This window comes from Gobio gobio (genome assembly GCF_949357685.1).
Source record: "Gobio gobio genome assembly, chromosome: 1".
Classification (NCBI taxonomy): domain Eukaryota; kingdom Metazoa; phylum Chordata; class Actinopteri; order Cypriniformes; family Gobionidae; genus Gobio; species Gobio gobio.
In genome coordinates, this window is record NC_137097.1 from 61,248,128 (window position 1) to 61,273,448 (window position 25,321).

Consider the following 25,321-nt stretch of genomic DNA (forward strand, 5'->3'; position numbering starts at 1 on the left):
ATTAACCGAAAAAGTGAACAAGACGTCATGAAGATCACGTTGCCCAAAGAAGAGGCAGGGTTGACGAACACATGAAAACATTAGTGATTGTATGGAACAGTCTTTTTCCTGTTGGTAATTTATCTACTTAAGGTGAGTGTTTTTACAGTAGTAATAAATAGAGTTGTTCGCCTACATACATATGCTTGGGCGGCCGCTGCTCAGCCGAGTGAGTGGGCAGAGGTGCGCGGTAAAATGCTATCATGCTAGTTTACCTAGCGACTGTTCACACAAGAGTTTGCACGACCAACCGTTTGGCTAGCACACATGATCTACGTGTTCCTGACTTCACGGAAAAACAGGTCAGAGCCTCGGTGCCAGTTTTACAGCAACAAAATACCCATTGGAATTTTCAGTTTGTGACAACATTTGGGCATTACAGTGGCTGTGTTTCAATACCAAGTGAGTCTCCTTTCTAGACAGTAACTTACATTTAACGTTAGTCGTCGAGGAAACCTTATGGACCGCCGTGTAGTTAGGCGGCTCACTTGCCTTTGAGACACAGCCAGTTTACTTATTTCGAGAGCTTTGTAATGCTACTTTTTATGAACTATGTGAGAAGTTTCAATTTGGTTAAATCAACCAATATCGGACGCCGCTTCTCAGTGACTCGAGTCATGGATCCCCATGTCTGTCGCCAAGTGGGCTTATGTATGTTAGTTAAGTATGTTATTTTTTTATACCGAGTGCCTTATTGTTTTCTCTTTTGAGTAACGTTAGGGTGTTTTGCAAAATCGGACTAAACGAGTCAAACTCGACAAATCTTTGAACTGTTATTTATATCTGTCGTTATGTAGGCCGAGAACCGACGAAAGAGCTAATGATAACAACATTTCAGTAATGGCCCTGGTATGTAATATGTAATTTTAGCATTGTTTGTATTGTAAAGACTTTGCAATTAGTTCTAAACGACACAGATGTTTTATGAGCTAAATTACTCTTTCAAGAAACTAACAATCGAAAATATGCTTTAAAGGGATAACTTAGTTCACCCAAAAATGAAAATTATGCAATTATTTACTCATCCTCAAGCCATCCTAGGTGTATATGACTCCTCTTTCAGCCGAAATGGAGTTCTATTAAAAATATCCTGGCCCTTCTAAGCTTTTGAAGCCCAAAAAAATGCATCCATCATCACTAAAATAATCCACACGACTCCAGTGTGTTTATAAATGCCTTCTGAAGCAGAGTGATGGGTTTTTGTAAAAAATGGCAATTGTTTTAGGAAGATGACGATATTTAAAACTTAATAAACTATAATCTCAGGCTTCCGGCAACGGTCGTAGTTTCGGCGAAAGAGTGAACTCTGACCCGACGTATGGCGCAGACGATAGCTTATGCTCAGGTGAGAATTGACGAAAGTGGAAGCGCAGAGGATAGAACAAAACAAATCGCTGGTCATGAATTAAAAACGAGACATTTTAGAGAAAAATATTCAGAGGACTTCGATATAAGAGAAGAGGAGCGATGTCAGGTCAGAGGTCATCCTTCCGCCAGAACTCGACACTCGTGAACGTGTACGACTGTTGCCGGAAGCCAATGATAAATTATATAATTTTAATTTTTGCGTGAACTAATCCCTGAAACGGCAACGTGTGTTGTGTAAACCTGTTGGAACATACACATGAACACTTGTCTGGCTATCACCAGACCAAGCTCAATTTAAGATTGAACATTGGTCTGGGGAGTCTGCTCTGTATTTTCTACTGCACAAGAGGCGTGATAAACGATATCTGTCATCGTGTTAAACCCGCCAAAGCGCGCCAGGTGGATTAGCCAGTTTGTGATTGGTTCCCGCCAAAGTGTAACAGAAGCAGTAGAAATGAATGTACAGGTTTCCAGACTGAGCTGCAGGGCGAAATCAAATCGCCGGATACATGAACACCTTTAGAACATGTTGTACGTCATGTAAATACGCCGTCGTTCAGTTGCTGAATCCGTTCTTCGAAACGAACTGTTCTAAAGAATCAATTTGTGCAAATAAGTGAAGCAGCACTAATGTGGTGGGTGAGAATGCAATTTTGGCTCTTAACAGAGAGTGGAACAGAAATACTTTTCCATTACTGTACTGTTGTGCTATAAGATGCAGGCGTCAATGCATGGTACTAATACAAATCTGCCTTAAATCAATATATCTGTCTGATCTCTTTATATAAATGCAGGCGTTGACCATAGTCAAGTCCTACAGGCACATGGGAAGATGTCAGCCATATGCCAGGACCGAAGCAGCCGGTGGCAGGACATTCAGAAAGGCCTACAATTCATTCAGTAAGTGTTCTGCTTTTAAGTCTTGGTATAAACCTGTGAACACCAGTGGGCTTTGATCATGAAGAAAAGGACAGTTTGTGTTCTAGAGGAAAAGCGAGAGAAATAGTTTGGGACTGACTTCATCCACTGATGGCTATTTCTGTCCTATGAAAAGAATTTGGTTGCAGTTCAAACAATTTATGGAATGCAAATTAACCACAACTTTGTCACCTAACCCTTCACAATGAGATGGGGGTTTTTTTTCTCTCCGCAAATCTATCATTGCTCATGTTCCTTGCACCTGTGTTTTAATAGTCTCATGTTTTCTTTATCTTCTGCTTAATTGTAGATCGACCCTGCCTTTTCCTGGCTCTCAGGAGCAGTATGAGGTATGTGTGTCTCACTCACAATCAGTCCAGCATTGATTGCAGTTTTGCATTAGATGTTTGTGTCATGCATCGATTTATTCCTCCAGGTGTTCATTCAGAGTTTGGTGAGGAATCTGTTTGGCGAGGCAAATGATGTGTTCCTTGAAGGCGAATGGGCACGTTCTGTTGAATTATACACAGAGGCCTTAAACATAGCAGAGTATGCAGAATCGGAGGACATCATCATCCCTCTAGAGATAAAGGAGAAGCTTCATGCGAACCGTGCTGCGTCCTACTTGAACATTGTAAGGATATGCGTTCACTTGTATGTATACAGCTATGCGACTTTTATTTAGCAAGGATGCATTCAATTGTTCATGATTTCTATTTGAAATAAAAGCTGCTCTTTAGCTTTCTATTCATGTAAGGATCATGGGGAAAAAGTCGTAGTTTCCACAAAAGTATTAAGCAGCACATCCACATCTGTTTTCTACATTGATACTAATCAGAAATGTTTCTTGAGCAGCAAATCATCATTAGAATAATTTCTGAAGGATCATGTGATACTGAAGACTGTTGCAATGATGCTGAAATTTCAGCTTCGATCACAGGAATGAATTGCATATTGAAATATGATAAAACTGTTCTTTTAAATCTTAATAATATTTCACAATATTACAGATTTTTGATCAAATAAATGCATTCTTCCTGAGCTATCTTAAATGTTGGGTTCATTTAGCCTGATAAGCCAGACCGACATCAAGATGTTGGGTCTGGGAACGCACCATTGGCAGGGCTCAATCCGAGGGGCGGGATAAACGGTTGTCTTTCAAATTCCCTCTGCACGCAATAGGATAGCGCTACAACCAACCAGAGCAACGAAGAAGGTGAAGCGGAGCTAGTTGAGAGATTAAAATTTTGCCGTATCCGGTCGGCAAAACTCTGAACACATCTTCCTTTCTTAAGAATGACTTCAGTGCCGTTCTGTTCTTTTCTCAAAGAAAAGCCAGAGTAGCGGACAAAGCCGATTCGAAAGGCCGCTGTTCGCTAGCTTCTTTGTTTACGAGTAGCAAGCGGAACCGCCACAACGCCACTATGTTCAGCCTGACCAGAGTTTGTTTTTTCCAGCTCGCAAGGCAACGGAGAGTTGCTAGATGACCCTGGCTGCAAATTAGATTTGCTGCCGCTAGGGTGTGTCTAGATTTCTAGACTAGGGTGCATTGTTATTATTAATGAAAAGCAGCTACTACAAAACAGTACAATGACAAACTTAAAACAGAACTTTTCATTAACAAATAAGCACGGCTTGATTGTGTGTGTGTGTGTGTGTTAGTTAGTTAGAAGTGTTACATGCGGATGCTGTAACGCTGAACACCGTGTAGCACCGATTATCGCAGCAAGCCTACTAGAGGTTCTGACAAAAATATGTTTATTTAAAAATATTTAATTTTAACTATTTACAGAGAAATCGGTTCGAATTAATGTTTCAAGGACTTGCTCATGAAGACTTCACTTGTTTCATTGCAGGATGAATCAGGGTTTTTTTTTTTTTTTAGGAATCGTTCGAATGAATATTCAATGACAAATACCTTTTTAACAGTCACTTATTGCGTGGAACAACGTAATTGTAACGATTTAATTGATACAATAAAAGCATCAAGTTACTTTCGAAAGGCGATTTAGTCTATTTTGTTAACTTGTTGTTGATCGCATGGTTGTTTGAATCGAGATTGCGATTAATCATGCAGCTCTATTTCATAAAATATTTGGTAGTATACAAACAGTGTATTATTTCCATTAGTGTTTGACAACTGCGTATGCTGCAAAGTTAATTGTCCCATTTGTTTTTTTTAATTCACTGAAATGTGTTTGTGGTTATTGATGCAGGGGCTGCACGATCAAGCCCTAGAGGACTCTGAAAAAGCTCTTCAACTCAATGAAAGCAACTATAAAGCACTTTACCGGAAAGCTCGATGTCTGAAAGAAATGGGAAGACATCAAGAGGCTTATGAGGCAGTTGCTAAATGCTCCTTGGCGGTGCCTCAGGTCAGAGAACTTTACATTGAGGTTTTAATCAAGTACTTTTTGCATTACTTGCCTTGGTTCCTCATGTTTCATTTGCTTTGCAGGACACTCGTGTGATTGAAATGACCCAGGAGCTTGCCAAAATGTTGGGATTGAAAATCCGTAAGGCTTATGTGAGAAACAAGGTAAAAAAATACATATATAATTTACAGAGAAAAAAACCCCCAAACCAAAATAATCTTGAGGCTTGTCTACTTTCTATCTTTATCAGGAGGAAAATAATTGAATTGGTTAGAATTGTGGTAGAAAAATGTAAATCTCATAATCTGTAATTATTTGGCCCTGACCAGTCTTTTTTCCCCCTTTCTTTTTCTTCTTGAAATCAGCCTGCCTTAAATGTTTTGCCTGGTGCAAGTCTATCAGGTGCGGTTAATGATAAGGTGAGATGCTAAATGTCTGTGTGTGTTTTAAAATGAAAATAAAAATACATTTCTGCAAAACATACTGAGCTGCTTTTTTTCCTAACAGCATTCTCAATGCTCTGCCTCTGTGGAGGATATTGAAATGGGTAAGACAGTGTATTTCTCATATTACTGTTAAAAAGTTTGGGGAGATTAATTGAATTTATTTATTTTAAAGAAATGTATACTTGTATTCAGCAAGGATGCATTAAATTGATCAAAAGTGACGGACTTTTATAGTGTTACAAAAGATTTCGGTTTCAAATAAATGCTGTACTTCTGTTCATCAAAGAATTCTGAGGGAAAAACGTATCAAGGTTGCCGCAAAAATATGGGGAAAAAAACAAACAAATAAATTACATTTTAATGTATATTGAAAACATGTATTTTAAATTGTAGTAATACTTCACAATATCACTGTTTTTACTGCATATTTGATAATAAATGCAGCCTTGGTGAGCAAAATAGACTTATTTCAAAAACATAACATCTTACAAACCCCAAATGGAAGTGTATATAATAAATTTTTGAATCGGTTGCAGTCAGCTCATTACCGCCTCCTTGTCTCCATAGAAGTGGGCCAGTCTATGCAGGGTATGGACGTCCCAGTACCAGTCAGCATGCCAGTGTGTTCTAAAGTAAGTGAGATGGAAGAAGTCGAGTCTAAGCCACCCGTCGGTGTCATCTCACCACCAGTCCCAGTTGAGACCCATCACCCAGAACCTATTCCCATGCCATTACATATGCCTATGGTTAATGGAACCAGGCCTCATGACTCTTATGGAGTACCAGACACCCACATGGACTATGATACAGATATTATTGGGGATGATCTGGATGAGCTGTTGGACAGAGCAAGTCCTTCTAATTCTTTGGTAAGATAAAGGACTGCGTTTGTGCGTTTGTGCATGCGAGAAATCATGTTGATGTTTGTCTCTTTTACCCCAACCAGGATATTCCTACAGTGGAGGGACCTATTCCTTTACCGACCAGTATTGCCGTCAGTAGTTCGTTACGGAGTCCTCTGCTCATGCCTTCCCATCTGGGCCATCCGTTTTTGAGTATGGCTCCACAGTGCACAATAAATTTGCCTGCACCATACCACAAGCCAATTTCATCGTATTCTCTTGGTCTGGATACATTTTCCTCAGCATTGGATTCATTGGATAGTTTGTCGATTTCAGAGTCTCAGACAGGTGTGTTGCTCAGCGGTCTTAAAATGAAAAAAAAGGGTCCAAAATTACAGTTTTGCCTCACCTGCAAATGCTGATTGAATTCGGATAATTTACCAGCATCAATTGTGTGTTACCAGTAATTAAACCGCAAACTGTCACTACAGTGCTGCAGGAATGAGTCCTAAAATCCAGGAACGAGTAAGCTGGTTCCATCGTCACAAAGTCAATGGATTTTTGGCTAAATGCCTGAAATATGGTCTGTTGAATGTAAGCTCAAAATATTGTCATGGCTTATTCTACAACATTAAGTACAAATACCTCACTCAAGATTTTATTAAGCTTTTACGTGTCTTGAAGGAGGTGGTTGCTAAGTGCAGGGCCGGCCCGTGGCATAGGCGGAATAGGCAAATGCTAGGGGCGCCACACATCCATAGGGGCGCCAAAATGTATTACTGGTACTATTTTATTCATATTAATTTGAAATATTAGCTACCAAATAAAGCGCAAAAAAACTTAACTAAGTCATCCGCATCTTCCCGGTCCGCCTCATCAATCTCCCCCGCCGAGCTACTTGAAGTGCGTCAGAAATATAACGCGCGATCAGTTTAACGTTGGGAACTTGTGTCGCGTCGCCTCTCGCCGCATCTGATGTAGACAGGATTGCTTTTATTTTTTAGGGTGCTTGGCCGCTCGCGCCAGTTGTAGACACGGTGAAAGTTTCCTGATAATTTATGACAGATGGCCGAATTGTAGTGTCATAAAAAACAGAAGCCCTCTGATGCAGGCAAGATAAGGGAAACGCTGCAAAAATGCTCTTATTTAGTATTTTTGTCTTGTTTCCAGTCTAAATATCTAAAAATTCTTAAACCAAGATGCATTTACTAGATAAGTAAAATAATTTTTTTTCTTAAGTGAGTTTATGCTTAAAACAAGCTAGATTAACTGCCAATGGGGTGAGAAAAAAAATCTTGTTTCTGATTGAAATCTTGTTTCTTGTTTCTGTCCCAAACAGAAATAAGAATTTTTCTCACCCCATTTAGCAGATAATTGTGCTAGTTTTAAGCTAAAACTCACTTAATTTTGATTTTTTTCCCCCCAGAAAACAAGGAAAAAATTATCTAATGTCATTTTACTAGTAAATACATCTTGATTTAAGAATTTTTTGATGTTTGGACTGGACACAAGAAATAATTACTAAATAAGAAGAGCATTTTTTGCAGTGTTAAGACAGAGGTAAAGTGATGTAATGAATGAACAGTTTATTTAATTGCATAGTAGTAAAATACTAATGTATGCTAATTAATTTCAGTTTTACCTTAAACTATATGCAAGCAGCTGTTCTGGGTTCTCCAGTGGCCACAGATAGTGTATTTAAAAAAAATATATATATCATCTCTTTTTTTAAACGCATGTAATATCACTTTTTTAATAGCCTAATGTTTTTACTCTACAGTTGTGCAGTTTTAAGGGGACATATGGACATTTTAAAATGTATTTGCCGAAATTAGAAATGATATTTATATACAGGTTTATTTAAAATAGCAACATTTTATCTAAATTTCTCAATTTAATTCATGGTGAAAACATAATTGTGCATATTAGTGGAAGTTTGCTGCCATCTACTGGAAAACAAACACTTTTGCTAGTTCTCAATAGTTTGTGCATGAATGCTAGATGCAATTACTTTTTATTTGTGTTTAGGCTGTAATGTGGCGTAGGTGCTATTTTTGTATAGTTTAACTATCATCAGCCTTTTAAAAAAAAAAAATAATAATAATATCATGAACATAATGACGGGGTAGAATGGACTGAACATCAAATAAAACAACAACAAAAATTAAAAAACATCAATACATAAAAAAAAAAAAAACAGTACCAGTGTTTCCGCAACGTAGACTGAAAACATGTAGTGCTAAACCTTGATACACGGGGCACCAAGTAAAATCTTGCCTAGGGCAGCAAATTGGTCAGGGCCGGCCCTGGCTAAGTGTCTTAATGTTGTCGGATTATAAACATCACTTATTATATTCATCACATAAACATCACTTATAATCCGCTTCAAACAATTCTAATGTAAACTTTCAAATTATAGACTTGATATTGAAAGAGTTGTTGGAAGCCAAGTCCTGTGGTGCGACCGGGGTGTAGCCTAGTTCGTTTATAGTTTTTTACTTTTTAGCGATTTGTATTTAGATTTCAAAATTCGTAAAAGTTGTTCATTTGTGAAGATTATCATGATGAACAAACGTGCAAGAATCAAGCTTTTGTTGGTCACAGATATTATTTTCTGTAAGCTAAAAGCCAGTGGAAAACCAATTGATTGTTATTAGATGGGTTTGCCTACAATTACCAACCCATTACACGTCTGGGTTGGCCTACAAAAATACATCATTACTGCATTACTCCATGACAGTGGAATTATTGAGCACAGTTCCTGGTTTATTTGTGATGAAACATTGTGTCTCTCACCGAAACTTTAATAATGCATTGTTGCAGATCCTTGTAAAGTGCCATTTCATTAATCATTAAAGCCACTTCCCTGAAGTTAATCCCTATTTGGTGTCCTGACAAGTGTTAATTTTGGACCCTGCTGAAAAAAAACTATTTTTCATTTATTTATTTTACTTATAATTTATGATTTCCCTTTCTTGTATTTTGTTTTTTTTATCTTTATGGACCAGATAAAGCCTTTAGCCAGCATCATTTTATGTCGGTAAGAGTTAATTTACTTCAGTATTTTCCTGAATATTCAGCTCTTTGGTTTTCTTTGGTTAATCTGTTGTGCTCTTTCAGCTGGTTAATAGCGACATGACCGTGCCAACCATTCCACCCATTGGGATGGGTTTCAGTACATCCGATGGGACATTCATGCAGGATTATCCACCGCAGCTAGACCTTGCCAAGAACCCACTTGCTGATACACATGATTTTAAACAGGCCTGTTCCTCATGCTACATTAAAACCGGTAAGTGTCGGTCATGCAGGAAGTGTTGCTAGGCAGTGCACGACCTTTTAAATATGCAAACAGTGACGTTTTTGCATGAGGTTTTTTTATGACTGTATTCACAGGACCGGGAGTTCTGGATTACGCTTACCATTCAGAGGACCACAAATGCAAAAAAGATTTGCTTTTGGGGAGAACCAAACATGCTGAACTTCCAACGTGGAAGCTTATTCGCCCGAGACCCACTAAAAACCAGTACATGGGGCCTTATTATGTTTGCAAAGGTGCTTGCATTGTTTTGTCTTGCCGTTTAGCAGATTTATCATTTTTATGTTTTTTTTTTTTACTAAAAATCCTCAAATTGTGCTTTATAGATGTGGCGATTGGACAAGAATGTCGTTATCTTGGCCACTGTACCTTTGCTTATTGCCAAGAAGAAATTGATGTGTGGACGCTAGAACGCAAAGGCTTCATCTGCAGGGATAATCTGTGCGATCCTTACGGATATAGACCTAAGATCAATTTGACCGTGCCCAAAATCCTACAGGAGCACCATGGGATATTTATGTTCCTCTGTGAGGTAAAGTGTGCCATTGTCTGAATGGCTTGCTCATTGTAGCTGCAATTACTGACTAATCCATGATACACCTAAAGTCAGCTGACCAAAATGTTTTGCGTTTTTATGTTTGAGTTTGACTGTTCTTGTTTGAAATATTGTTTTCAGCAGCTGACTGTCTGTCTTTTAACACACCCTCTCATTTCATCTTTGAACTGGAATGACCGGTTTTCAAAAGAATGGATTTTCCGTTTTAGTGTTTGTGTTTCGTCATTGCTGAAATTTGCATTGGTTGAGAAAATTAAGGAGCTGTAAAAATAACATGTGTGACTTGGTCTGTAGGTGTGCTTTGATCACAAACCCAGAATAATCAGCAAAACCAATAAGGACAACCCCGGTCTATGCTCTCACCCAGTGACAAAGCATGCGTTTGAGGAAAAGAAGTAAGCATCTCTTCTTGTGAAGACATGTCCAGATACTAAATGTGCAGATTCATGCTTTGCAGTGAATGCAGTTGGTCTGAATTACATCTGATCAGGGCTGGGCGATATATTCAGTGTTTATGCATTTTAATATTTTACTGGTGAAAATGAACCAACTTTCTGTAACTTTATTTGCCCAGTAAGTTTCCTAAACTGTGTCCGTAGATCAGGTTCACACCCACACATGACAAAGATGTTTTTTAATTGTGTCTATGATTTAAACCAGTGGAGTTGTGAAGTTTAATTCATTTGGCAAACTTTCTCAGTGAATCAGCATGAATCACAGATTCATCATAACTCTAAAACCTAGTGTTGTGATATATATATATATATTTATATATATATATATATATATATATATATATATATATATATATATATATATATATATATATATAAACCATCAACTATTAAAACTATTATAGCATAGCATAATATATAATAGTAAAATAAAAATGATTAAATTAAACAATTACATATTTCCTTATCTGTTTTTTTTATTTCTTTTATTAAATATTTACTTTTGTGTAATATGGAATTGAGCTTGATTATTTAGTAGATGGTGTCTTTTCACCGATTTAAGCAAATACATAATTATCAAGACACAGTTTAGAGCTCATTATAAAAAACATTTTGCGTAAAGATGCTGCTGTTGACCAATCAAACCAAAGCGTTCCAGAGAGCCATGAAGTAGTCTATATTGCCTGGCCCTAGGTGAGATCTTTTATTACTTGTATAGAATTTTAAAACTAATAACATTTGTTTTTCAGGTGCCTTGTACACTATTTAAGGGACAAAACCATCAGGTACTCCAAAGTTCGTCCATACATCCCTCTTTGCCAGATGGATCTCTGTAGGCATGAGGTAAGATACGGCTGCCAGCGTGAGGATTCCTGCTTTTATGCCCACAGCCTCATCGAGCTCAAAGTGTGGATGATGCAGAGTGAACGAGGTGAGCAGCTACTCCGGTCTCATGAATTATCAGAGGTTGATGGGGAAACGCTAAGTTTTATTTTTTTTATCTTTTTCAGGTATCTCACACGAAGGTATTGTTCAGGAGTCACAGAAATATTGGAATATGGATGCTGCTCTTCAAGCCCAGGTAGAATTTATACATGCATACTAATAGAACTTGTGTATATACCCATGTTTCTATATGAGATTTCTTATGTCGTTCTTGTGGCCATTCCTTAGGAGATCCCACCAGCCCTGCGCAGATTTGGGCCAGCCAACCTGAAGATGCAGTTTGTATGTGCTCAATGTTGGAGGAATGGCCAAGTCAGTGAGCCGGACAAAAACAAGAAATACTGCAGTGCCAAGGCCAGGCATCCGTGAGTCCTTCTCATACGTACATCCAAAAATGGAAATTCTGTTATCATTCACTTGTATTGTGTATCAAACCCACACAACTTTTTTTAGTGGAACACAAAAGGAGAAATGTACTGCTCTTTTTTTTATATATGGAAAGTGAACAGAAGACTGTGAATCCCCACACACTTTCATTTCATGTGAAAAAATAGCTTGTACATTCTTCAAGACTTCCTTTGTTTCAATGAAGAAATAGTCATACAATTTAAATGCGAGTAAATTGAACTATCTTTAAATGTAAGGTAACATCATTATTATTATTATTTTTTTTACTTTCTTTAGTGTCTAATGTTGCCCCTTGTGCATGAAAAAGTTCTGCAAAGTTACAAAGCACAAAGTCACTCCAAAGGGAGTTATTCTCGATATCAATAAGAACTGTTTCTGAACTCCCTCAAATGCCTCGGTTGTCATTTCAACCAATCACAACACACTTGTCCAGCCGACTTAGCAGAGCACATTGGAAAGAGGGGCTTCATAAAGACCGGGGGTGCTTCTCAATTCTTATTTGTACATCCTCGTTTCCTTTCCTCGCCTCCTTTCCTTGCGTTTTAGCTCCACCCCTTCAGGATGTGAGGGAAGGACGCAAGCAAAAGAGGTGAGGACGGAGGGATTTAATCAAGTGAAATTATATATCCTCACTCCTTTTAGCGTCACTTCAAAGCGTCGTCAATTAATGATGACTCTACACCGCTGGATTTAGCTTGCACGTTGGGATTCTTGAACATTAGAGATAATTATTTATCTTTCAACCTCCACAAAATACCACATTTGTCCATATTTATTACATTATTAACAATGAATTATTCCCAGTTATGAACTGCTTTTTATTATTTTATAGTATTTATAGCAACTGTCCAACTACAGTTGTTGTAATTTCACATGCACTTGTACACATAAACAATAATGATAATTATAATAAACTGGCAAGATGTGAAGGTGGAGGAGAATTTATACATGCGTCACGTTTAGTCGATAAAACATTTCCGCAAAGGATACACCCGTGTATCCTCGCTCATGACTCCTCAGGAAGCTTCCTGACTCCTCGATCCTCACCTCCTCGCGGTGCAATTAGAGAGTTGAGATGTCCTACAACAGAGGTCTTCAACACTGCTCCTGGGGACCCACTGTCCTGCATAGTTTAGCTCCAACCCTAATTAAAGACAGGTGAAGCTAATCAAGCTCTTCAGGATCACTTGTTGAAAATACACAGACAGGTGTGCTGAAGTAGGTTGGAAATAAACTTTGCAGGACAGGACAGTGGGTCCCCAGGACAAGGGTTGAAGACCTCTGTCCTACAAGATGGCTGAGCTTGATCAGTTTCCAGGTCATAGGATGGAGGACAGAGGAGCGAGGAAACGAGGAGGGATATTGAGATGCACCACAGAAATGACAGACCGGGAAGCATGAAATCCTGTTCTAGTAGAGGCCGAGAACAAAATCATGACAGAAAAGGGCATAATAGGTCGCCTTTAATAATATTGCTGATAATAACTCATGATTTGTCACTTTCTGTTGACTAGCTGGTCTAAAGAGAGACGAGTGGTTCTGGTTAGTTCCATTGAACGGAAAAAGTGGACTACAGTTCGACCTCTCCCAACAAAAAAGCCTGTTCCTGCTCAGTTTGAAGTAAGTGTCGTATTGTTTTCTTTTTTTATATTCTAAAAAATAGGCCATCTTCGTCAATATGAACAGAAATTGATTGTTTATAAATTGTCACTGTCTCTTGAATAATTGTGAATCATGCATGTTTTTAGATTTGCTTGCATGTGGCAGCAGGCAAGAAGTGTCAGTACATTGGAAACTGCACATTTGCTCACAGCACAGAAGAGCGAGATCTATGGACCTTCATGAAAGATAACAATAGTAAGTCCATTGTGCGTTTGTGTGCTAAAGTTACATGACTTGCATTTAGGGACATAATTTAGCTTCATCTGTCATTATTTTAAGATGATGACAACCAATACAGAGAGTGGTAGTGTTGCACGATATACCGGTGCTAGAAAGGTATTGCGATACCCTGATATTAAAAACAGTACGGTTCCACATTTTATAAGTTGTAGGTACTTCAAGAATGAAAACATTCGAGTAATTTCTTCATGTGCATCGATGTGTGACCACAGGACTTGGAGGAGTTGGCTCTGCTTCCACTCCATGCATGAAGTAAAATACATCTGTGCAGCACATGATTGGTTAAAGTTATTAACACTTTAGAAAACAAAACATGCATGCATGAGAATGACGCACAGGAAGTGTTTGTTAAAAAAGTGTTAACTTCAGGGTCTGCCGGGCTCAGACCGAAAGTACAATCACAGAAAGCCGCCTTTCAGACAGAATGTGATCTCGAATTCAGTTCTCTTTCGCGGATTGAGCTTGAATGGTCAAAAATGTCATAGTATTCACGAGTATTCACATAAACACAGTCTGGTATGTCTTAAGTCAACGTAAACAGTTGAGTAAAAAAATCAGGTCTGTTCCAATGTCTTAACGTGACAGCAGCCTAACAAACCTGTGATTTTAATGTTAAGCAAAAACAAAAGAAAGAAAATTAAAGTAGGATAGAAAGAAGATGGAAAATCACCCACTGCTCGAACCGTAACAAATTTAACTTTTAATATATTAAGGATCAGTGTATTGTTAATTTATAGAATGAAGTGCTTTTTTACATTTGATGTATATAGACCTACTGTAGCCTACCTGACAAATGTAAAGCACTTTTTATTTAATTTGTATCTTTTTTTTATATTGTATTTGTAATTTGCATATTTGATTATTTTTAATAACAAAGATAAAATGTAAATTAAATAAATATATTGTGATTTTTCTTTTTTTTTAAATAAAATTATATATTTATATATATTTTTAATTACTTCATGAAAAAAGATTCTCGTTATATCAACCACCCCATCCCAACCTGTTCAGAATTGTGAGAGGTTAGCGAATGTGATTGATAACATGATTGACAATGTGATAATTGCAAACATCTCTGTAAGGAGATGTGTTCACACTGTGGCATGTAATTATTTTTTTTAAATAAAGGAGAGGGAATGGTCAAAAAGCAGGGCAGGAACATGCTGGTCAAGTGAGTTTTTAAATTTTTTTTCAGAATTTTAAATTCTGTCATTCAGTTACTTTTTCTGTTTTAGTTTTTTTGCCTCAGTATTGGTATTGAAATATTTTAGTCGGGTATCGCAGTCATGATGTGACAACACGAGAGTGGTATTATGCACCATTTGTTTGTTTAAAGCAAATTAACTTGGGGTTCTTAACTCTGGGCCTCGAGATCCACTTTCCTGCATATTTTTTGTTCCAATCCTAATCATACACACTTGAACAAGCTAATCAAGGTCTTCAGGATTACTAGAAAGTTACAGGCAGGTGAGTTTGATCGTTTTTGAAAGTTTGGAGCTAAACTTTGCAAGAAAGTGGACCTCGAGGGCCAGTGTTGAGAACCCATCTAGCGGTTGAAAACGAAACTGCATGATTTTTTTTCTGCACATTTTTTTTGTTGTGCTTTGGCTCTGCGTGACGGATGAATGATTATCCTACTGCTCATAAAACATTCACTACTAGGCTTAAGAGATTTACGCAGTTTAGATGGAAAGGATCTCAAGATGACTAGCATAAGACAGTAAGCCGCCTTGATTGATTCAATGTTGATTCTTGTTTTATTACGAGCTCTGTCACCACCTTCTTTTTTTGCCAGCCGACTCTCATCTGTTCTGCATTTATTAAAACAGGCTATTTCCCCAGAGGTTCAAGATTTAGTGTGCTAAAATATAAACGTTTACTGTATACTAGGCTTACCATAGTGAATCAGGGTAAGTCGAAACGTTATGGATGGATGTATTGATTCATTATTTAAGTTCTGTTAATTTTAAACAAAAAGTTTACATAGTGTACCATGGAAAGTAATATTTAATCAAAATAACTTCCCCCCTCAAACAACTTTCCTGTTCTACAGACGTCAGTCAGGCCAGACAATATTAATCATTAGCCAATTAACTGCATGTTTCTACATGCACAGGCTGCATTTATTGGATCAAAAGTACTAATACAACCAAAATATTACAATTTAAAATAACTTTTCTATTTGAATATATAAGCTTCATTACTCCAGTCTTCAGTGTCACATGATCCTTCAGAAATAATTCTGATTTGATCTTTATTATTATTATCAATGTTGAAAACATTTGTGCTGCTTATTTTTTTATAAAGAATTTGAAAGTTTGACATTTATTTAAATATAGAAAACTTTAGTAACATTATAAATGTCTTTAGTGTCACTTTTTATCCTTTTCATACATCCTTGCAAAATAACATTTCTTTCAGAAAAGCCAAAGACACCCTACTGACCCCTAACTTTTGTATTTTGTGTCTTAATATGAGTCCATCTACTCATTTTATAATCATATCACCCAGTGTTGACCGATACTGATGTCATGCACCTCTTATGATGATTTCGTGTATGCAGTTGCAGACATGGAGCAGCTGTATGAAATGTGGCTGCAGTCTCAGAAGCCGGGCTGGAGCGAGGAGAGCACCAACATTGCAACCCGAGAGAACGGCAAACAGATTCACATGCCCACGGACTACGCTGAGGAAGTGGTATGGAAACTTGAGCAGTATTTAGATTTCCAAACCTCGTTATCACATCTCTTGTCTGACACAACCCTGGTCTATCTTAGACCGTCTTGTACACAAAAGCAAGGATATTACAAAATACGCACTGTCAAGGACACGCACGGCTCTATTTTGCTCATGTTTGCACATCTTTGTCTGTCTTCGCCTACTTGGACCACAGTTTGCTGTGTCAGGTCAAAAAAAATGTAAACTCTAAAAAATTCACCTTGACCCCTGCAATCCGTTTTTTTTAGCCCATTGTGCTCCTCTAGCTTTTTTTGAACACTAAACACATCCTGTATGTACACCTCATGTGAAATTTATTAGGTAAGGTATAGTGAATGAATATTAATTGCGTCATATTGCTTGGTAACCTAATGGGAGTGCTGTGTCTCGTAACTTAATAAATATTCATGAATCATGTTAAGTCACCAATTGATTAGCACATACACACACACACAACAGCATCTGCATTGCAGCTTACTGGCCAAATGTCAATGCAATTAATATTCATGAGCAAATCCTTTACCCAACATACAGATTTAAAGAAAGAAAAACATGTGGTTCATGTGTGTCCTGCTCATCATGTTATTACTTTATGACTTTTATTAATACATTAATAAAGATATGCCACATTTATATAATACATAAGATTTGAATTAATTTGAAAAGGTTAGGTCACCCAAAAAAGAGAATTTTCGGGATTTTTGCTACCAATATGTATTTTTTTCTCGTCATGATCGGCTGATACCGATCCCAATCATTCAAGCTCTGTTGAATGTCAGTTTTTCTTTTGCACTGCCTGAGTAGCACCGGCGGTGGTCGGCCAAAACACTTTTGTATGTGAATGCTGTTTTACGTGAATATTATGACACGAGTGAAGCACAAAGCTTTATTTACAAAATAAATAATAGGTTCGCGATTTAAATGTTACATAGAGAGAACAAGAGAGGTAGGCTTTGTGAGGTGAGCCAAATTTAAGCTTTGCGTTTTGCGATCTGTTCACCCGATTTTCCACAAATTTAACAACAGGCTTCCTCCATTTTATTCCACTGGACATGGAATGTCTTTTGCCAAATCTTAATTTTCGTCTCACAGCGGATTAAACGTTTCTTCCTTTTGTTTGCTTTTAATTAGGAGTATATTCCCATCATTTACTGTGGTAAAGTAGAAAACGATGTAGGACCGATACATTATACTTCTAATTCTATTTAACACAGTTTGTGCTTGTTATTAGACTTGAGGTGCGCCAAGTTTATTTGTATAGCGCATTTCATACACGCCGGAGATTTTTTTTGTTTCGCTTTCTCTCGCAGCGCATAATCAAACAAAGCCTAAAGTTGTTGACCCTGCAGAAGATAAATCCCCTCTTCACATCTTTTGCTACAATCCATTTTCTAATCTAGTTTTGGAGCATCAGGAGAAAACATGAAGATATTAGAAAAGCAATGCTCTTCCTGCTTGTTTCCCATCCCTTTCAGTGCAAAGCGGAACACACCTCTGTAGGGAAATATAAAACAATTTTTTTTTTAAAACTAATATTTAAAGGTGCACTATAACTTTTCCGTCCACTTGAGGTTGCCTGTTCAAAACAAAAGCGTAGTTTGATGACGCCAAGTTTGAGCACAGACTCTTGTGACTTTTATTATGAAGTCGCCACGCTTTTCTGGTCATGAGTATGAGGTAACGCAGCTCTGTTTATCATGTTAGATACATCTGAGTGTGTTGAAAATTGTGACACTGTGTTACACTGTGCGTTCGCTCGGCGGATGCTATGACACTAATTCACACTGCAGTGAGAGTAAAGCGTTTCTGCCAAAACCAAGGGTAACGCAGATATGACGCCATCGACAGGCGACTCTCACACGTCCCGGTTCCTTGGTTAAAATACAATATCCCAAATGTTTACAACTATTTGTAAATTGTGAGAAATTGCTAAGTACTCAACTGCACAAAATATATGACACTGGCCTAGTGGTTTTTGGATATTTTACTGAAAAAATGTTACATAGTGCACCTTTAACTTTATTATATTGTTTATATTACTGATATTTATTTAAATGTTTTACAGGCTGTAGTATGTTGTTTCACTGACGAAAGTACTAAAATAAACAAATTTGTGAATGGTGACATCTGCAGTAATTCACTGCATAGTGAGTGACGTGATGTGTAGGCAAGCAAGATGTCCCATGCTCGGAATTTGTGCTCTGCATTTCACCCATCCTAATGCACACACATACACAGCAGTGGGCAGCCATTTGTTTTGCTGTGGCACCCGGGGAGCGATTGGGGGTTAGATGCCTTGCTCAAGGTCACCTCAGTTGCGAAAGAGTTCATTCACTCCCCCACTTACATATCCTGCCGATACGGAGATTTGAACCCATTAGGCCACACATTCCCATCATGAAAAATACCACCTCCTCATTTGAAACACGTCTTCATGAATGCAATCCTCGTCTAATCTCTCAATTCTGTTTTGTCAGGCTGGCAACCATTGTTGGTTGTGTGGGAAGAACTGCAACAGTGATAAGCAGTGGCAGCAGCACATCACCTCCGAGAAGCACAAAGAGCGAGTGTTCAACTCTGAGGACGATCAGAACTGCTGGCAGTATCGCTTCCCCACGGGCACCTTCAAAGTCTGCGAGCGGTGAGCCTAACGCTAACGTGTATCGCCACTCGCATCACGCAAACAGTTAACTGTTGTCGCTAACGGATTGGTTTCCATCCCTCCAGGTACCTCAAGGGCACCTGCACAGAGGAAGAGCTTTGTAAGCTGGCGCATGGAGACGAAGAGCTGAAAGAATGGATGGACCGAAGAGAATTCCTTTTGATGAAACTCGCCAAAGCCAGAAAGGATCACTTGATAGCACCAAATGATGATGACTTTGGCAAATATAGTTTTCTGCTTAAAGATATTAAGTAATGTTTTAATTAATCTGAATCTGTTGATGCAGGGTGTTCTGGAACTATGATGTCTTGAGTTCAGTATTGAATCGGGCGAGTCCGTGGAGAAGGGAGGACATCCACCTTCTGGGTTTTCACGGAAAGCACAGAGCTGGCCTTGTGTTCGAGTAATCACAGCTTTGTTGCTTTTATCACCGGTTAAAAGTAAACGCACCATCGCCTTTTATCTTTCTCTTATTAAATAGCACACAGCGGATCGCCTTTCAGGAACTGGATTTTGTTAATGCAACCCAAAGCAGAAGTGCAGTATAGGCATGGCATGTAGTGAGAGAAGCCCTCTGAGAATCCCTTTGAATGTTTCTGTGACGAATTCCCGCCTTTTTTTTATTTTTTATTATTTGTTTTGGAATGCTCGGTCCTGTATCTATTCTACATCCGCACCAAATTACTATGTTGTCTGCTTGCTGTGTTAATGCCTGTTGGTATTATATGGACCGACATAAACACAATAAAGTCTTCATCTTTTCGGCGTCCATAGTTCCTGAAAGCATAACAGTGAGGGAAGTCACACCACATCAGTGTATTAATAAGAATCGACTTTGTGACTTGGGGGTAATGTCGAGACATGTTTTAGCCACGAGGGGGAGATCATGTTTAGGCGATTATCCTGCCAGCTGCACCTGATGGGTTATGGGTTGGATCTGCTGTGCATTTGTTATAATTATTTCATTTGACTTTTGCTTGTTTTGGTTCTAATGAAACCGCTATATGCTAGTGAGCCTTTTTTTAAAAAAAAAAGATAAATTAATACTTCTATTCAGCAAGTATGAATCAAGTTGTTCAAAAGTGCCAGTAAAGACATTTATAATGTAACAATTTCAAATAAATACTGTTCGTATGCTCTTTCTATTCATCAAAGAATCTTTGATAATACAAAAGAAAACTTTGATAATACAAAATGTTTCTTGAGCAGCAAATCATCATATTGGAATGATTTCTGAAGGATCATGTGACACTGAAGACTGGAGTAATGATGGTGATAAATTCAGCTTTGACATCACAGGAATAAACAATATTTTCAAATGGGAAAGTTTTTGCATTGGTCTAAATGGATGGATTAAGCAGGTCATCAGATTGATTGTTGGTTTTGCACAAAAACAGGAAGTTTCCAACACTATTACACACCAGTATGACTAATAAATGCCATACCCTAAAACTAGGGAATTCCACGTTTGTCAAGTGCTTACCGCGCATGCTCAACATCACAAGATTTGGATTTACATTTAAAACAAAACTCAGGAGCAGACATTTCCCTAGTACCAGAGGAGTTTTTATTGTTCAGTACAGTCAAACACTGGACAGACACACTGGCTGGAGTGATACAAGCAATATATTAAGCACTTTACTGATAAAAAGTAGCTTATTTTCCTCAAATATGCAGATTGTTAACATGCATGTACTGCCCTTGTTTTTTCAGTATATTAAACAGCACATCATTCAGAAAGAAAAAAAAACATCTGTCGACTTCAAACGCGCGACAGAACCCTAACGATTTTGGTGTTAGTAACATCAATGAAATCATATAAGCTGCTTTTTCAGGCTTCATCTTTCTCTCTAAATGCCTGACTGACATTTGCATGAATATCGTATAAAAATAAATCATTTCTCTCACTTTCATCGTACATGTACAAACGGCAAACATGATTGGAATGAAATAATACTGTGTGGAAACGGGATAAAAACAACAATGACTTTTCAGTATCCAGCCATCTATAAAAATGATATTTACATTTTCATATGACCCCCTCGCTTAGTAGAAATGTGCTCAACCATAAATAAAAAAAACCAAAGCCTCTGGGCCCACAACCTATTCAACAAAAATAGACAGACCTCAATCATTGGCTTTCGTTCTTTTAGTGGTTTCCTAGCACTTTTAGACCGGAACCAGCTGATATAAAATCACTTGTACATCACATGAAAGATAAAAACGCTAATGAAATCATGATTCTAAACATGACAATGTAATGTAAGAGCTTTCAAAAGCCGGTTTACATAATTTGGCAAGTCATGGTATCCTGAAGTGCTTATTTGTAATGAAAAACGACACGTTCCTTTTTGTATTGCGATTCAATAAAGCATTTCTATGGAAATTCTAAAATATTTTCCTGAAGAAAAAACAAAAACAATTTAAGCTTTGACATCAGTCCATTGAATTTTCTAATACCAGAGCCCGCTCTGGATGAAACGGCAAAGTAAAAATGCAACCAAAGAAGCCGAATGAGTCTTGATATAGCTTCAGAACTCAGCTACAGCTTTACAAATAAACAGCATTGCACAAAACGCCTACAGCCGTCGATTTCACATTATAACAGGGCTCCACCACCACAAAATGGGCGAGCAAAAAAAAATCAACAGTCAAAGCGACTAGACAACTGCATGCACTAGGTTTGCCTTCGTTTATCAGCTTGTTTAAAACACGGCGTGGTTTCATTTCGGTGTTGAGTGATGGTGTTAAGGTTGAAATTCTTTGAGACTGACATAGTATGCATTGCGAAGGCAGATGACGGGAATTAGGTGTGGCTCTCGGTGCCGTTAGGAGTGAGCTTGGTCTTGTGTTCCACCCGCGGGCCTCTGGCCGAATACTGGACCATCAGGAAGGGCTCCTTGGTTTCACCTTCTCCGACGATGCTTTCCTCATCTTCAGACTGACCGATGCGCTGCAGCCGCAAGTAGCACCAACAACCAAGAATTAAAGCCCCCAGTGCGGCAACGGCGATGAGTATTACAATAATGGTGACGACCCCAGTGGTGGGGCTATGATCCATGATAGACATCCTGTCAGTCGAGGGAAACTCAGCTACTGGCCTTCACAAGTCCACCAGAGGCAGTTCTGCAGGGTTTGTGTAGGTTTGGCTGACCGCTACTCCTACATCTGAAAGACAAAAAAAGGATGATTCTTATACAGTAAAACTAAACAATATTGTAATTTTAGCTGTAAAAGGCTAAACATACTACAGTAAAAACCTGGTTAAAAGTGCATTCCCTTACAACATATGGGGCAACACTAATAACCCATACAGTAAAATACTTGCAAATGCACTATTTTTTGGAAGTAAAAAAAGAACAAATCTTATTAGAATCTGCAGTGAAAATCCTTAAACGGTTGTTCCCTGTCTGACATTTCACATTGCAATTAAAGGTAAAACCCCCCCAGAAATTAGTACCGTAAAGGGATAGTTTACCCAACAATGAAAATTATCCCATGATTTACTCAAACTCAAGCCATCCTAGGTGTATATGACACTCTTCTTTCAGACGCATACAATCTGAGTTATATTAAAATTATCCTTGCTCTTCCAAGCTTTTTAATGGCAGTGAATGGCTGTTTCTGTTTTGAAGTCCATAAAAGTGCATCTATCCATCATCCTCGGAAGCTCAGAGGATAGAGCAAAACAAAGCCTAGCATATTCTCACCGGAGCATCCTACGTCTCTCATGAACGCGTGTATGACAGTTAGCAGAAGTTACAGATTTAGTTTGTAAAATGTATGGATATTTTTCTAACACAAACGCATCGCTTCAGAAGGTCCTTATTAACCCCACTGAGCCGTGTGGAGCAGTTTTATGATGGATGGATGCACTTTTATGGACTTCAAAACAGAAACAGCCATTCACTGCCATTGTAAAGCATGGACGAGCCAGGATCATTTTAAATGTAACTCTGATTGTATTCATCTGAAAGAAAAATGTCATATAGGCCTACACCTAGGATGACTTGAGGGTGAGTAAATCATGGGCTAATTTTAACTTGTGTGTGAACTATCCCTTTAACTCAATAGAAAAGGGCTGTTGGATTTACCAGTTTAAAATATAATCTTACTGTAATCTTACAGTAAATGGTCAAATTTAGAAGCTGTCCTGTAAAAGTGTCAATTTTTACAGAAACATTCTGGAAACCACAGCTGCAAGTTGTTGTTTTTTTTTTTTATTATTCTGTTGTTGTTGTTTTTACAGTGTACATCACCACATTCCGAGAGACTTCCTGAAAATGTTCTGAATCTTGAAAAATGCGACAAACATGCCATGTAAACTTCACCAGAGTCAACGTTGCATTGCATGCCATGCTTCCTTCGTGAAGCCACAGGTTATGCAACGCATTTATGAGCATCTTGGCGAAGACTTTCCATTTTGCTTAACGCTTCCAGTGCTTGAATTAATAAGAGTGGCATGAGGCCTTTCCGGTGGCACTAACTGAAAGACCTTACGACATTCATGCAGCACAGAGCTATCTACAAAAACGAAAGCAAGTATCGCTGCCGCCGTTGTTTTATTTTTGTCCAAACAATGCTTTTTAAATGGAAAAAATAGACATTTGCACACAAAACAGCGATTTTATCCGACCTAAACGACATACACAGCTTTTCTCGTGTAGACGTACTGATATAAAAAGAACAGAAGGTAATGTAAAATCAAGCTTACCCAAACAAGGCCGATTTTTTTTTATCAAAGAATAACGCTTATGTACGTTTTGCGAACCATTTCGTGTATCACGATAGTTCACGCTCGTGCGCGCAGACAGCTGCAGAAACCCAGTGTATCCAGCCGTTGTGTTAACGTTACATCTAAAACCAGTCGCTTACGTTTCAAGTCCGAGCGCATATATAAATAAATAAATACATACAGCTTGTCACTGTACAGGAAATGAGATCACAGCTGCAAAAAAGGCAAATATCCAATCAAATAAAAGGAATGGTGCTCACAGACAGGCGGATGCAGTACAGAATGACTTCCTATGGGGGTCATGTTTGTGTTGCACTCACAGATAAATGGAAAGAGACTAACTAATGTAGGCCTATTTATTTTTTTGTGAATATAAAACTTCATCTGCATCTTTCTATACCTCACCACCTACAGACATGCACGTATACTCTCTTCTGTGGGAGTCATTTTCTCAGAATAATGTGTGCACTTTCTTTCCAAGTCCTATAGGGTGAGAAAGATAAAAATAGAAACAAAGCAAAACACACCACAGGGTTGTTGACAAGACATGTTATTTTCACTGTCACGCTAGATAAAATGTATATTATTGGTATCGTCCTCATTTAAAATGCAGTAAATGGCTAAACATTTCTTTGTCTTACATGGACCCGTTGTTATAAAAGTGCTTTGTCTTTCGATTTGTTACATTTTTGAGCCAAATCTCTAAATGGTCCTATGGTTTAACTGTCTCAAGCGTGGTTTAATAAATTACTACGTTTATAGATAAAACAGAAAAGCATACAAATGTTAATAAATACCTCAGACACAATTTTACAAGTATCTATTTTAGTAAATGACAATCATTTATAGAAGTGTAGGAACTTGATACAGAGCCCTGGCTGTAGCTGGCCCAAAGTTATGGAACAAACTGCCTTTATCTATCCAAATTGCACCAACAGTCTCTGAGTTCAAAAGTCTTTTGAAAACCTATCTGTTTTCTTGTGCGTTTAATGTCTTGTGAATGTTTATTTTTAAAAATTTCAGTAATGGACATAGGTATTCTGTACAGCACTGGTCAACCAAGGTTGTTTTAAATGTGCGCTATAAATATAATAAACTTGAAACTTGAAACATTTTGTCACTGAAAACCATGTCCTCCGGTGTGACACAATATCCTGATATTAAATTGGGCAATTCCACTGACAACAAATGTAATTAGTTGAAGGAGATTTTGTTTCAGAATTGTTCAAATATTTAACTTTTTTGGAACCACTATAAAAAGTGTTCATTTATGTTGTCCTTTGGTGTGACAACCCTATTTTCTTAATTATATCACACCATAGGACACATTTAAGCAAATTTTTTTTTTAAAAACCTGAAAAATTTACAAAGTTAGTGACGCCTTATTTTCTCAAACATCAGACATCACACCACATAACAATATGCAATTTTTCTTAAAAAGTGATGTTTTACAACAAAAAAAAGCGAATTATTTGTTAACTACCCATATGTACAGACGAATGCTCAACAGCTAGAGAATACCCATAATGCACTGTGAGGGTCATGCTAAAGGAATTCCTGCCTCTCACCAGAAGATGGAACAGGTGTTGTGCCGAATTCTAACCCCGTGCCAGATTATTACCCGGTAGATTTA

The 25,321-nt window shown here is 37.9% G+C and overlaps 3 protein-coding genes across 11 annotated transcripts in view; 2 read left to right on the forward strand and 1 right to left on the reverse strand.

The window, feature by feature from the left end:
- On the forward strand, positions 1 to 20,522 carry zc3h7a (zinc finger CCCH-type containing 7A). Of its 2 annotated transcripts, none has more exons than XM_079838074.1 (23): positions 1 to 132; positions 2,202 to 2,307; positions 2,636 to 2,675; positions 2,762 to 2,959; positions 4,542 to 4,700; positions 4,784 to 4,864; positions 5,066 to 5,119; positions 5,208 to 5,247; positions 5,714 to 6,015; positions 6,093 to 6,336; positions 8,997 to 9,028; positions 9,109 to 9,280; positions 9,385 to 9,543; positions 9,634 to 9,839; positions 10,158 to 10,258; positions 11,068 to 11,249; positions 11,329 to 11,399; positions 11,492 to 11,628; positions 13,186 to 13,291; positions 13,420 to 13,528; positions 16,137 to 16,270; positions 18,769 to 18,932; positions 19,019 to 20,522. In XM_079838074.1, the coding sequence occupies exons 2-23, from the start codon at positions 2,240 to 2,242 to the stop codon at positions 19,206 to 19,208; spliced, it is 2,949 nt and encodes a 982-aa protein (XP_079694200.1). In that variant the 5' UTR covers positions 1 to 132; positions 2,202 to 2,239; the 3' UTR covers positions 19,209 to 20,522. The 2 variants fall into 2 exon arrangements, with proteins under 2 accessions (XP_079694200.1, XP_079694201.1); XM_079838075.1 differs by lacking the exon at positions 1 to 132 and adding an exon at positions 268 to 341.
- Positions 20,494 to 25,321, reverse strand: part of snn (stannin) — a 6,206-nt gene continuing 1,378 nt past the window's right edge. Inside the window, exons 1-2 of one of the 2 annotated variants that reach the window (XM_079838968.1) lie at positions 23,668 to 23,808; positions 20,494 to 22,121 (exon numbers count right to left, since the gene is read on the reverse strand). In XM_079838968.1, coding sequence (XP_079695094.1) covers positions 21,760 to 22,023 — 264 coding nt within the window. In that variant the 5' untranslated portion in view covers positions 22,024 to 22,121; positions 23,668 to 23,808 and the 3' untranslated portion in view covers positions 20,494 to 21,759. Of the gene's footprint in view, positions 22,122 to 23,667; positions 23,809 to 25,321 lie in introns of those variants that run through there. The other variant, XM_079838969.1, reaches the window with a different exon arrangement.
- The window catches only part of litaf (lipopolysaccharide-induced TNF factor), an 11,214-nt gene continuing 9,138 nt past the window's right edge, over positions 23,246 to 25,321 (forward strand). For 2 of the 7 annotated variants that reach the window (XM_079838262.1, XM_079838263.1), the window contains exon 1: positions 23,397 to 23,495. In XM_079838262.1, the coding sequence (XP_079694388.1) occupies positions 23,461 to 23,495 (35 nt within the window). In that variant the 5' untranslated portion in view covers positions 23,397 to 23,460. Of the gene's footprint in view, positions 23,496 to 25,321 lie in introns of all 7 variants that reach the window. The other 5 variants (XM_079838264.1, XM_079838267.1, XM_079838268.1 and 2 more) reach the window with 5 other exon arrangements.

Excerpts from the sequence above, each read along its gene's own strand:
- zc3h7a (XM_079838074.1), top strand. The coding sequence starts at position 2,240 with ATGTCAGCCATATGCCAGGACCGAAGCAGCCGGTGGCAGGACATTCAG. Across the intron at positions 16,271-18,768 it reads CGGACTACGCTGAGGAAGTG|GCTGGCAACCATTGTTGGTT; the intron begins GTATGGAAACTT and ends CTGTTTTGTCAG. Across the intron at positions 18,933-19,018 it reads ACCTTCAAAGTCTGCGAGCG|GTACCTCAAGGGCACCTGCA; the intron begins GTGAGCCTAACG and ends CCATCCCTCCAG.